Source organism: Phoxinus phoxinus (genome assembly GCF_949152265.1).
Source record: "Phoxinus phoxinus genome assembly, chromosome: 24".
In the NCBI taxonomy this organism is placed as follows: Eukaryota; Metazoa; Chordata; class Actinopteri; order Cypriniformes; family Leuciscidae; genus Phoxinus; species Phoxinus phoxinus.
In genome coordinates this window covers 11,754,902-11,767,203 of record NC_136899.1, presented here as the reverse complement: position 1 = coordinate 11,767,203, position 12,302 = coordinate 11,754,902, and the positions used below count along the sequence as shown (strand labels likewise).

Sequence of the window (12,302 nt, the reverse complement as noted above, 5' to 3'; positions counted from 1 at the left end):
GCAGATTTTCATTTCCTGTACCTTTCACCCACCCTTTCAGCCTCACATTTATTTCTTTTTTCGGTTGCTGATTTCTTGGTTCCAGGATTTTCCATCTTTTCAGTCTCTTGTTGGATGTTTTACTTTGTTTTGAACCTCATTGCACAGATTTTCAGTCTGTCTGCTCACCCTTTATTTATGATGTATTGGTTTTGGGTGTCCATTTGGAGGAAATATGTTGTCTTTATCTGCATTCACACTGCTTTACTGCTTCGAAATAGAGCTTTTCTATTGGTCTAAGGCTTAAATAAAGCACTGCAGTGGTGTGTGGGGCACTAATTCAAGACCCCTCGGCAGGAGTAGGCCGGGAATAACTGCATGTTTTAGACGCATTCCAAAGCAAAGCTTTTCTGCGCAGCTATCGCCAGCCCTTACTGACTTTTCTCGCTTCCCCCCCTTTCCCGTTTCCCAGAACACAACCAGCCTGGGACGTCCACAAAGGTTAAGCTGCCCAATTTCACAGAGGACTTAATCTGGCAAGGACTGGCAGATTTGTACAGCGTGAATGAGAGTCTGTATGAACAAAGACACAACTACAGTCCCGTTCTGGATGACTGGATGAACTTTTGGAAGGATGTAGATAGTATGTTTGCACTGCTGAGAAATTTAAAGACACTCAACCAAACCGATAAGCTTGACCCCCTGGCTGAGCTGGGCTCCGGGGTCCCGGAGGAGGCCAGCGGTGCTGGTTCCCCCATCCAAGAGGAACGGCCCCCGAGCCCCGTCACCACAGGTCCCCCAAGAGGCCTGAGCCCCAAAACGCTTCAAGAGAGTTCCTTAAAGTCTCTTAATGAACTCCCAGAGGGCCGCCCGACCAAACAGAGCGCTCTTCCAAGAGGAGACACCTGGGTTCATCAGCTGGAAAACGAGTTGGACAATGACGAAATTACGTTTAGTGGCAACGGAGTGACCGAACTGGAGACCCGCCATGACTTTGTTTTGCGCAGCTCAAAAATTGTGGATCTCCACCTGCAGGAAGAAGAGGAGGACATTTTTCAGGCCCAGGGTTACCTTCCCCTCTCGCCACAGCCAGCCAGACCTCCAGAGCCTGCTCGGGAAACTCTTCCAGCATGGAGTGAAACCTTACAGGAGAGGTGGAACGGAAGCTCCAAACCTTTCACCCACAAGCCCAGGGACGTTCAGGAGGGCAGTGCCGCGGGCCCATCCCATTGAGAAAGGACTGCTGCCATGCACTGTGAAGCCAGCCAACTCAGAGACACTAACCCCACGGAGCATGGACTGATCTCCTGTATAATCCAATGAATTATTTTATTTTTTACAGGTGGTTCCATTTATTAGAACTCAGTGTTATGTATTTTGTAAAAAAAAAAAATATATATATATATATAAATATAAAATTTAGAGGTAAAGTATTGGATGCATCTTAAATGTTGGGTTTGGTTTTAAATCTCAAGTGGGAAAATGCCATCAAAGTAAGGTTTTAATATATTTTTAATCAAAAAAAAAAAAGAAAGAGGTTAAAATGGTGAAACCATTGCATTCAGTTTTGAATTAACCACATGCAGATTGTTTCCTCAAGATATTTGATGCACTTTTGTTTCATGTTTCTCGACTTCAACACATTCTTCAGTCTCATTTAGACATAAACAACTCCATGTTGACACCAACACAAGTCATTATTTGTTGGATTCACGTTCGATAATGAGTATTGTTGTTTTCCTCTTATATGTTTACTTCAGCTTATTGGGTTTACACTATAAAACACAGCTTGAACATGTTTTATACACTTGGATTGTGGGTTTAATGGTTTGACTTCTTGGCGGAATGTTTTTCTCACAAATTTTGTATAGTTCGGTCCATTTAATGTAAGAAGGGCATTCACTGTTTAAGTGCTTTTTATCATGGATGACTCTAACATTTCTCTAACCCACAGTAATCACTTTTAAAGTAGCTTGTTTCATTTGTGAAGAATGTGAGATGGGCCTTTATTCAGAATGTTATGACCATTTTTGTCCTGTCTTTTAGAATTACAATGTCTAAACTCATTTTTGAAGAAATTGTTTGAATATGAGGTGACCTTCCAAATTTGCAAATATTACGTTACTTTTTAACCAATGGTGTTGGAACAATTCTGGCTTCTGGAAAGCCATGAAGCTGTTTTGAAATAAAAATCTTCCAAACATTTGTTTCAGCTACCTTGTGCTTTTAACCCTTAAATGCATGAATGTTTCGCCAATCATTATTACATAATCAGGTCTTTAGCGACCTGGATATATATTTGACATGGATCTCTGCCTGTCACGATAATATAAAACTCTCCTGATATTAGAGTAACAATGACAGAAGAATAAAATAAAGCATATTTTGTTACTTTTTGGAGCATGGAAGGGTTCAGTTTGAGCAGATGTTTTATACCATCATCACTGTCCTCGTCAGAGCTCATTTTCTAGTTCATTCAGCATCATATTTGCCATTTCCTGCGGTTCAAACAGTAGAGCCTTGGCGCTTGCAACGCAAAGCTCATGGATTCGACTCCCAAGGAAAGCAAGAACCGATAAGAATTATCAAAAGTATCATTTTCAACATCTTGAAAATCAATATTTTAATTGCTGACAGCTGCTTCACCAGATCCACCATCAAGTGACACTAGCCGCGTTTCCATTACCATTCAAATTGCGAATTGAAAATAGGCTCAATGGAAACACGTCAATTTCGCAAAAACTCCCGTTTATCGCAAAAACGTTTTTACGCTCACATGAGGTGGTTTTTCAGGCAATTTGAAAAAGAAATATTCAAAACTGCAATGGAAACAGTTTTTGCGCATTTACAGTCACCTTACTTAGAAGGCGTGGTGTGTTCGGACAGAATACGAGATGGAGTTATTTATAAAATTCATAAAAGACAAAAGAATTACAGGAATACTGGATTCAAACCCTCAAAGAAATGCCACAATCAAGAGCTTGAAGCAGAAATGAGGGAGAAACACCTCATATTTGCCGCTCACAGTATAAGGGTCTTTCCTTACCATTAATGCTTGGATAACACTCCAACGTCTCTTTCCGTTAAAAATAATAATGTCTAGTCGGTGGCTGTGATATATAAACCTACCAACGTCCGTTGCCATGATTTTTTTAAATGACTTATCGCGAGAGGAAACAATTATGCTTTAGTCACATAACATCGGTTAATGGAAACGCCGTCACATAGTTTTGTATCGATATTTAGAAAAAATCGCAAAAGATTTGCGCAAATCTGTAATGGAAACGTGTCTAGTGACACTAATATTTGATTGAGTTCAGTACTTGCTCTGCAGTAAATCTGAGTAATTTCAAGTTTGCCTGATGATACTTCCTATTCTTTTGTTTTCTGCCTGCCGTAACTATAAGTGAAACGTCACTGCATCATTGTTTATTAGACATTGCCACCTTGTGGAATAAAGGTGAACTGCACTTATTCAGTGATCAAATATTAAATTATTGTTGTGCAGAAAAATATACTTCCACTATTACACACCTTGGGTCGTTTGTGACCCTAAAATAAAAATAAAATTTTACAAAAAAATGAATGGGAATACAATAATTTTATATATATATATATATATATTTTTTATATCATTTTTAATGAATTTATTGAGGAATACTAAGAAGATTGATGTCTAATTTTAAACAATGAACGAGGAGGATGGTAGTGATTGACGTCCCGGGTCAAAAAAGACCCGAGGTATATGCATTTAAAGGTAACACTTAACAATAAGGTTCGCTAGTTAACATTAGTTAACTACATTAGCTAACTTGAACTAATAATGAATTGCACATATACAGCATTTATTAATCTTTGTTAATGTTAATTTCAACATTTAGTAATACTTTATTAAAATCTTGTGCACATTAGTTAATGCACTGTGAACTAACTAACATGACCTAACAATGAACAGCTGTATTTCTATTAACTAACGTTAACAAAGATTAACAAATACAGTAACAAATGTATTGCTCATGGTTAGTTCATGTTAGTTAATACATTAACTAATGAACCTTATTGTAAAGTGTTACCCATTTAAAAGGGTTAACTTAGAATGCCCTGAATTTACATTTAAAAAAAATGAGGACACTGCAAATTTAAGTTTTATAGCTTTTTGTAATGTCCAATAAACAATTGTATAGTTAATGTTCCTATCTGGAGTAGTTTGGGTGTAGAAGGTGCGTTTCTGCCTTCCAGAATCCTACAATGATAAGGAAATGAAGTACAAAGGTATGTCCATATGATGAAAATGCACTTTTTTTCTTATTTTTTTCATGTGTGTTATGCTTGTGGAATTCTTATTAGTTTGATCCTTTCTAGACATAAAAAGTTGTTGTTTTTTTCTCTCTCTCTCAACATGCTATTTTTTTAGGCCATGTCCTGGGCAGAGTGCTTTGCATAACAGCAATTAGTAATATTCTGTCAAGAAGTCCTGAACAGGCTGCTGGCATTACTCTACAAATGCCATTAATTTTTCTTCATGTTTGCCCTATAAATATGTACACTCCAGAAAGGCAGCAGAAAGCAGTACTTGTTTAATTGTATTATTATTTAATCGTATACTCTGGCAATATACAAATTAAACAGTTGCAGTGTCTCTTAAGTCTGATTGGGTGACTGGAATGTTGTTCCAGGAGCAACAGTGATGATGATCCAGGAACATGTTGTTGGTGAAATCAGGTTCTGCTGATTGGCAGTTTAAACCCTAGGCCTAATTTTTGGTATTTTCAAATATTAGACATTAGGCCTTCCTGCAATGAGCTTCTTTTTTTTTTTTACACGCTGATTTTAACGAGGTAGGTTGTTCGTTCGTTTATTATTTACAAATTTTGAGTGTTGTTGCTGTAACGTTTTCTGAAGTCTAGTAATAGTAATCTACCATTAGAGGGCAGCACTATAGTTTGTCTAAACCTGGAAATTATCTTGATTTGGTTTTCATTGCTCAGTTTTTCAATCAAAGTATCGTTTTGCTGAAGGTGTAGGATGTGGGATAGTATGGTTTTAATAAAAAAAAAATTAACACTGCAATAAAGTCTCGGCTACAAAAAAAAAGCCATTTTAATAGCATCACGATTCTGAAAAATGCATTATTATCATATTTAATCATATTTACGGCGATCTGAGAAATGTCGATGTAGTAGACGAATCTGCCCACCAGGAGGTGCCACTGTAATTCTTACACAAATGAATGGGAGAGCGGGGCACAACCTAACGCTTTTTGACTTTCTCAGTTATCTACTTAGGGTTCAGAGTATTTATTTTTTTCCTCACATTATTTTCCCACATGTCTAGTACAAACAATTATGTGGTTTTGTTTTATTTATACAGTGTATACTTTTTTCTTGATATACCCCGAAAGATTGGAAGTGAAATGGGACAACATGCCCCATAGGTGGGGTACATTGTAACATGTGAGTGGCACTTTGTATCATGACCAATATGACAGCTTAAAATGCTATCTGATCTAATCAAAAAATATATACAAGACAAGCTAAAATATTGTCTCACTAAAATACAATTATTATTTTTTTCATATAAAATAATGCAATTTTTTAATAATTAAAAATAAAATAATTTTTGAGTTTGACAACAAACACACCACAAAACACAGCTATACAACATAGTTAAAAACATAATAATAATAATAATTTCTGAACATTGACTCTCAGTCTTTATTCACCCTTTTCCTCAAGTTTTCTCAATAGAATTCATAAAAGTAATAGAATAGCATAGTTCTAATAGGGGCACCTTGTAACGCAGTGTTACAACTTTCCCCACTTGCACAACTGGGATTTAAACCCCGCTAGTGTCTTCTACAAGTTAGCGAAACATTAAAGAACCATATCATCTGTTAAATAACATATTGGAGATTAAAATAATATCAGATTTGTCTAATTTAAAATTAACACCAAAAATAGAGATGAAAAATTAATATAAGTAAGAAATTTACTTGTACTATGGTTAAATAGTCTAAATGTTCAGTGATATCTTCCAAAGATTTCTGAATTTTGGTGCAAATTTTTCTCTATATAGTGTTGATATGGCAGCTAGTGAAAGTTTCGTCATTGCATGTGTGGAAGTATTTAAACTAGCATATTTAATGGGTGTTACAACTAGCCCTGCATTAGGTTGTGCCCCGCTCTCCTCTACAACTTAAGAGGAATGTGGGAAAGTTATAAGGGGTGGTTCTCTTTCCTCAAGACAGGAAGAACTATTAAACATGCAAGATTTTTGTAGGCCTACCTGAAGCTATACAATGTAGCTACAATATATTTTATGATAATCAACATGCTTCTCGCAGACTTTCATTGAACACTGGCACGCTCATTCTACGACTTTTTCGGTGAGTGGGGTGATGAACTCTAAAAAAGAGTGGCATTGTCCATAGACATGGGTCAAAGGTCAGCTGGACACCTGGGTGAGAGAGACCCCTGAGGAAGACCATAAAGTTTAGGTTTGCCTCTAGAAGTTTGTTTTATTATTTATTAATACATTCTTTATAAACGTATATATTTGCAGACAAAAGTGTCCACTAATGAGCTAGCTATATGTAAGGGAACAGGTTTTTCTGAAAATACTTTTTTCTAAAAATGTTCATTTATTCACTTCATAACTTAATTTGTGTCAACTCCGCCAGACGCATTAAAAAGCAAGCTATTTTAATTTGATTCATCCAACAACAGTGTAAAGTCTTCAAATATGTAATAGCCTAGTGTTCAGTAAAGAAGCTAAGTGAAAAAAATACATTCTCGAAATGTTTTCCTGGGTTAGGGTTATTATGAACAATCCAGTTCCTAAATTCCTTAAATCTCTGCCCTTCTTTTTTAATATTAAACATGACCAATGTTTTTAGGTAAATCAAAATACAAAACTTTCAGGACTATGTGTCTTACTGTGAGATCCATAATAAGCAGCAAATAGGAAAGGAGTCCTCAGAGTTAAAAATTACCATGACATTGCCTGTAGATGACGCAAAGAGGACACAACTTTGATAGGCATTTTTTATGGAAAATATAATCAATATTTACTTTTTGTATTGTTTTATATATTATCGATCAATTACTTTCAATTTAAATGTATATTTTTGAATTTGTTGCACACTTTTAAACACGTTGTTTGTCAGTTTTACATTGTGAAAACCTTCAATACTTAATTATTTAATTGTGAATACAGGTTAAATACTTGCATGTATTTAAAATAATTGAATACGAAATTATTTAAAAAATAAAAAAGCAATAAATGTCCTGAGGTAGCAGATTAAATGTAACTTTTTAAGCATTTTTATTTTGATGAATTTCTTTATTTTTTAATAATTATAAAGCTTTTGTGTGACATGTGTTGTCCCTTATCTCAAGAATCAGTGATATATATGTATAGTTTGAGCATCATGTGAGAAATATTTGCGAAAAATAGCGATTGATTACTTTGTTTTAGAAACAATGGTATTTGGGAAATACATTTCCCAGAATGCACTTAGCGAACTCCGTGGTCAGCCCCCCTTTTCATCAAATCCGCAATCTCACACTCACTGTCCGTGTCGAGGACAACAACTCACTACCTCTGTCTGTCTCTATCGCTCGTGTAAGTACACAACTCTTCATTCAATTCACTCTTCATGCTGTTCATTAATGTTATGTTTCGACATTTTAATTAGAGTTCAGAGTCGGGCTGAAAGATGTGTTGTGAATGAATTCAATGAAAGGATCAGTGTTTGGACTATATTTCTCTAAATTAAATTCATTTATAAAGTCGTAACTTTGTAAACGTTAGGTCGGTAATTAGTTATATTAGATAAACAAATAATTCTGGCAGGTTGACATGGTTTTAAAAAATTCTTATAATGTTCCATCAGTGTCTGTCGCACGTTTTTACTGTTATTCTTTGTCTTCCTCGACCACTAATCTACCAGACAGCAGCTCGACTTCACAAAACAAATGACAGGCTATGTAGCGCTGTTTATGTTGCTTCTTGAACAGTTAGTTAGCAAATACTAATACTAGTTTTTTTTCTTGTTTTCAGGATTCAATCTCTTCTGAATCATTCAACTACAAACAATAATTTCAGTACTATGACCAGAAATCAATTCCTCCTATTTATATTATATTGACATGACATGAATTGAACTTTTTGCAGCTGCACTTATAGATGAGGCAGCATATGATATGACCACTTTCCGATGTATTATGAGGAATAAGTAGAAAAACAGTTGGACAGCTATACAGAGGGATCATGCTTTGAAGTATAGTCTTCTTTGACCTCTTTATTGTGTGTCTGTGTAGTCTAACTTATTTATAATTAAATTATAGTTCTATTAGCATTGACTTGAAGCAGCCAAAATGACTTCATCGTATAACGACGAGACCCGAAGTGATGTATCAGAGTCTCTGGAAGTCTGTGAATTCGAGGGACAGTACGGAGATCCGGGTGGTTCTTACAAGTCCAAAAGCTTGCCTGTTCTTAATGGCAGCTGTCCGGCCGTCAATGAGACGTTGTTACCGAGGCTGGTTAGCACGACGCAGACGTTAGTAAACACCGACCAGTGCTTGGTGTTCAACGAGCTGCGGCAGAAAGGAGACTCAAGCGAACTGGATTCACCCACCAGGACTGATTTCTCCCCTTCCATGTCCAGTATGGTGGGTCTTAGTAGCTCTATGAAAACTGAGGCCAACCGAGCTGGTGGCAAAAAAATAGGCTTTTCATTGACAAGATTCATCCGCTTTCCTGTGAGGAAGTACGTGAGGATGATTCTGTCAGACTCTAGGTGTTTTCTGTTTTGTATGTGTTACCTGACGTTCATCCAGTCGTTGATGGTCTCTGGCTACCTTAGTAGTGTCATCACCACTATAGAGAAGAGATACAGCCTTAGAAGCTCTGAATCAGGACTGCTGGTGAGCTGCTTTGACATTGGAAGTCTGCTGGTAGTGGTCTTCATCAGTTATTTCGGGGGTCGAGGCCAGAGGCCACGCTGGTTGGCGGTAGGTGGGGTGTTTATCGCTGTGGGAGCAGCTCTCTTCTCCCTTCCACATTTTATCTCTCCACCCTATCAAGTCCAAGAGGTCAACTCCTCCACGGGGAATGAGGGCCTGTGCCTGAACGGGAACGGGAGCAGAAGGGACGGTCTGGGCGTGTCGTCCTGTCCACGAGACCAAGAGGGCAACGATCACTCCATGTATGTTGCCCTTTTCGTCTGTGCCCAGGTCCTGGTGGGCATGGGATCCACTCCCATCTACACGCTGGGACCAACGTACCTGGATGATAATGTGAAAAAGGAGAACGCATCCCTCTACCTTGGTAAGAAACTTCTTTGTAGTTTTGTGCCATAACCTACTTACTGTGTACATTACCTAGCTACTACTTGTTGATCACAGGGTGACCTTTAATTTCTAATATCTTTTAACATTGCCATCAATCCTTTTTATGTTATTATTTTAAATGTTAAATAGTTACATTTCTTTAATCAAAAATAAATAAATAATATATATATATATACACAGCATATTAACAAATATATAAAAGTGTACAGTATAAATATTCAATATATACACACATTTTTAATTTCTTAAACAACCATGTAGGAAGACACATCATGGCCATATCCATCAATCCATCCAAAATGCTTTTTTTTGTATTGAGAAAGTTTACTCAAGCACATCCCAAATAATTTCAATGAATTTGAGGTCAGGTGCCAATTTGTGTGTTAAAATGATTATTCATGCTCCCTCCCAACCATTCTTCAAGTTTCAAGTTTCAGAATCTTGACATTGTCATCATGGAACATGGCCATGATGTGTCTTCCTATATGGTTGTTTAAGAAATAAAAAGAAAATTACATACTCCATCAATTAGAGTTAGAAGAACTGTTTGGCAAACATATAACATGCTAGAAACATAATAATCACTGCAATAATGATCCAATCATCGACTATTTGCATGCGTCTATTTAAATCCAAACAGTGACATTTTTGTTTTGGCCGGGCAGTATATAAATATACATAGGCTACACACACTTTTTTTATGTGATTTAATTGCAAGTCAAGGGGGTATTTTTCATGATCACATGACCCTTGTTCTTTCCTCTGTTATATATATACCTTTATCCTTAATCTTTTCCAAATCCCATTCCTTCCACCCTGTGATTTGAGCGTGCTGATGAATTTGTATGAAGCCCCTTTGGTGTTTAAGCTCCTTTGTGTTTTAGGAGACTTTTGTGGAATAAATGCTTTAATGTGAAATCCATGTTAATGTTAAGTAATATTCTTGTTTTGGTTTTATTCAGCATCATGCTATTATCAACGTCTTAAGTCATATAACCATCGAAATATGAAGTATGCAGAGAGTGTGCACAGTGACAGGTTTTGACATAACAAAGCTGCTTTAGTCGTATGATTGATTGGGACGGACCAGTGATTTTGAATGTTATAGGAAGACCCTTTTATCTACAGTTTGGCGAGTAAGTGGGGCAGTGACGGCCCTCTGTCTGTGGCACCTCCCGTGTCTGACTCTGTTTTCCCCAGCGTCTTTTAAAGAAGCACAGGGCTGATCTAGGAACAGGGTGGGGCCTTTGTGATGGGGGATAATGCTTCAGTGAACATGCACACAGTCTTTGGAATAAAGAGCACCCCATTATAAAGTACACATGCTGCAGCCTTAAAGTCAATGTATTGATCACCGCCTGCGGCACCTGAAGCTATGCCAGTGAGCGTGATGCGATGTGAGCTAGAGAGACAAAACAACTGGCTTTTCTTTGTATTTGCACGCTAGCCTACATTCTGACAGCCTGGGGTTTTCATTCTCCCGTGAAGCTTTGCTTCATATCTGAGAGAATTTTATTTTACTATGTTGATGTCTTGGTCTTCCTGATGTTGTATAAGATGATAAAAAGGCAGTTTGCAATTGTGTAATTTTAGTTTTTAAATGTTTTTTTTTTCATTCCTGATTTACTGTATGATTGCTTTACCTCGTGCTTTTCTTTCATTTTAGATAAAGTAAAATGACTGAATAATAGGGAAAAGTACACTCAGGTGAAACTCGAAAAAATTAGAATATCGTGCAAAAGTTAATTTATTTCAGTAATTCAACTTAAAAGGTGAAACTAATATATTATATAGACTCATTACATGCAAAGTGAGATATTTCAAGCCTTTGTTTGTTAGAATTTTCATGATTATGGCTTACAATGAAAACCTTTTCACAATATTCTAAATTTGAATCTGAATTTGGGGGTTTCAGAAGCTGTAAGCCATCAAAATGATAACAAATAAAGGATTGAAATATCTCACTTTGCATGTAATGAGTCTATATAATATATTAGTTTCACCAGGTTTAAGTTGAATTACTGAAATAAATTACCTTTTGCACGATATTCTAATTTTCCGAGTTTCACCTGTGTGTTAGACTTTTGGTAGAGTCTCACTTCAGAGGTCGCAACTAACTGACAGCTAAAAATAATTTATGAATCATAAAACGAAGAACCATTATTGTGTCAATTTTGCCTACTTTCTTTCTGGCATCTCACTTTTCCAATTATTTCAGACCCCATCAGAATTTGTGAAAAGCACTTGGGGCAAAAAGACAAATTGAAATCTCCTGTACGTTGAGAGGAATGGGATTGGAATGTTTGCTTCGTCCTTAGCACTTGCTTGAGCTGCGCACACATTTGGATAGTGTCGCTTAGAGCCGTTATACTTCCCTCTTCACGTGGTTCAGACTGGGTTTATCATTGCAAAACATGTTTATTATCTCTTCTCACACTTTCATCTGCCTTCTTTTAACCTATGGTGTCTGAGTTAGTTGCGCTCAACGGACAAGGAGTCCCAATGAAAACATTTACATACCACAAACTCCCTCAGGCAAATTCATTTTAATGAGCTGAAGTTAACCAAATCCACCGCCTCCTTTTCCTGACACACTTTCACACACTAAAGCCGACCCCTGTTCAGTCGGCAGTGACACTTCCATGAAGAATGACTTGAGAATAGCATCGCACACTAACCTCTTTACTGAAAGACGTTGTTCATCCAAACATAATTTCATCATTTACATGTATGCGTTTAGCAGATGCTTTTATGCAAAGCAACATAAAATATAGAAGAGCATAAGCAATTAGTCTAAGAGCCAACAATATTCATAGTTTACATATTTAAACAAAATTACAGTTACACTAAATAGTATACATAGTAAAACATTTATTTACTTGCACACAAAAGATGCATTTTGAAGAATATCCTGACTACTATTTTTAATATAATTAAAGTGAATGAAGGCTGTCAATCTCCAATAAT

The 12,302-nt window shown here is 36.6% G+C and overlaps 2 protein-coding genes across 12 annotated transcripts in view; both read left to right on the top strand.

Moving 5' to 3' along the window:
* sulf1 (sulfatase 1) overlaps positions 1–1,360 on the top strand; it is a 78,841-nt gene extending 77,481 nt beyond the window's left edge. For all 11 annotated transcript variants that reach the window (XM_079601104.1, XM_079601102.1, XM_079601098.1 and 8 more), the window contains one exon: positions 452–1,360. In XM_079601104.1, coding sequence (XP_079457230.1) covers positions 452–1,212 — 761 coding nt within the window. In that variant the 3' untranslated portion in view covers positions 1,213–1,360. The remainder of the gene's footprint in view (positions 1–451) is intronic.
* A 6,161-nt stretch (positions 1,361–7,521) lies between these two features.
* The window catches only part of slco5a1 (solute carrier organic anion transporter family member 5A1), a 41,577-nt gene continuing 36,796 nt past the window's right edge, over positions 7,522–12,302 (top strand). The window contains exons 1-2 of the mRNA XM_079602506.1: positions 7,522–7,602; positions 8,041–9,312. Coding sequence (XP_079458632.1) covers positions 8,358–9,312 — 955 coding nt within the window. The 5' untranslated portion in view covers positions 7,522–7,602; positions 8,041–8,357. The remainder of the gene's footprint in view (positions 7,603–8,040; positions 9,313–12,302) is intronic.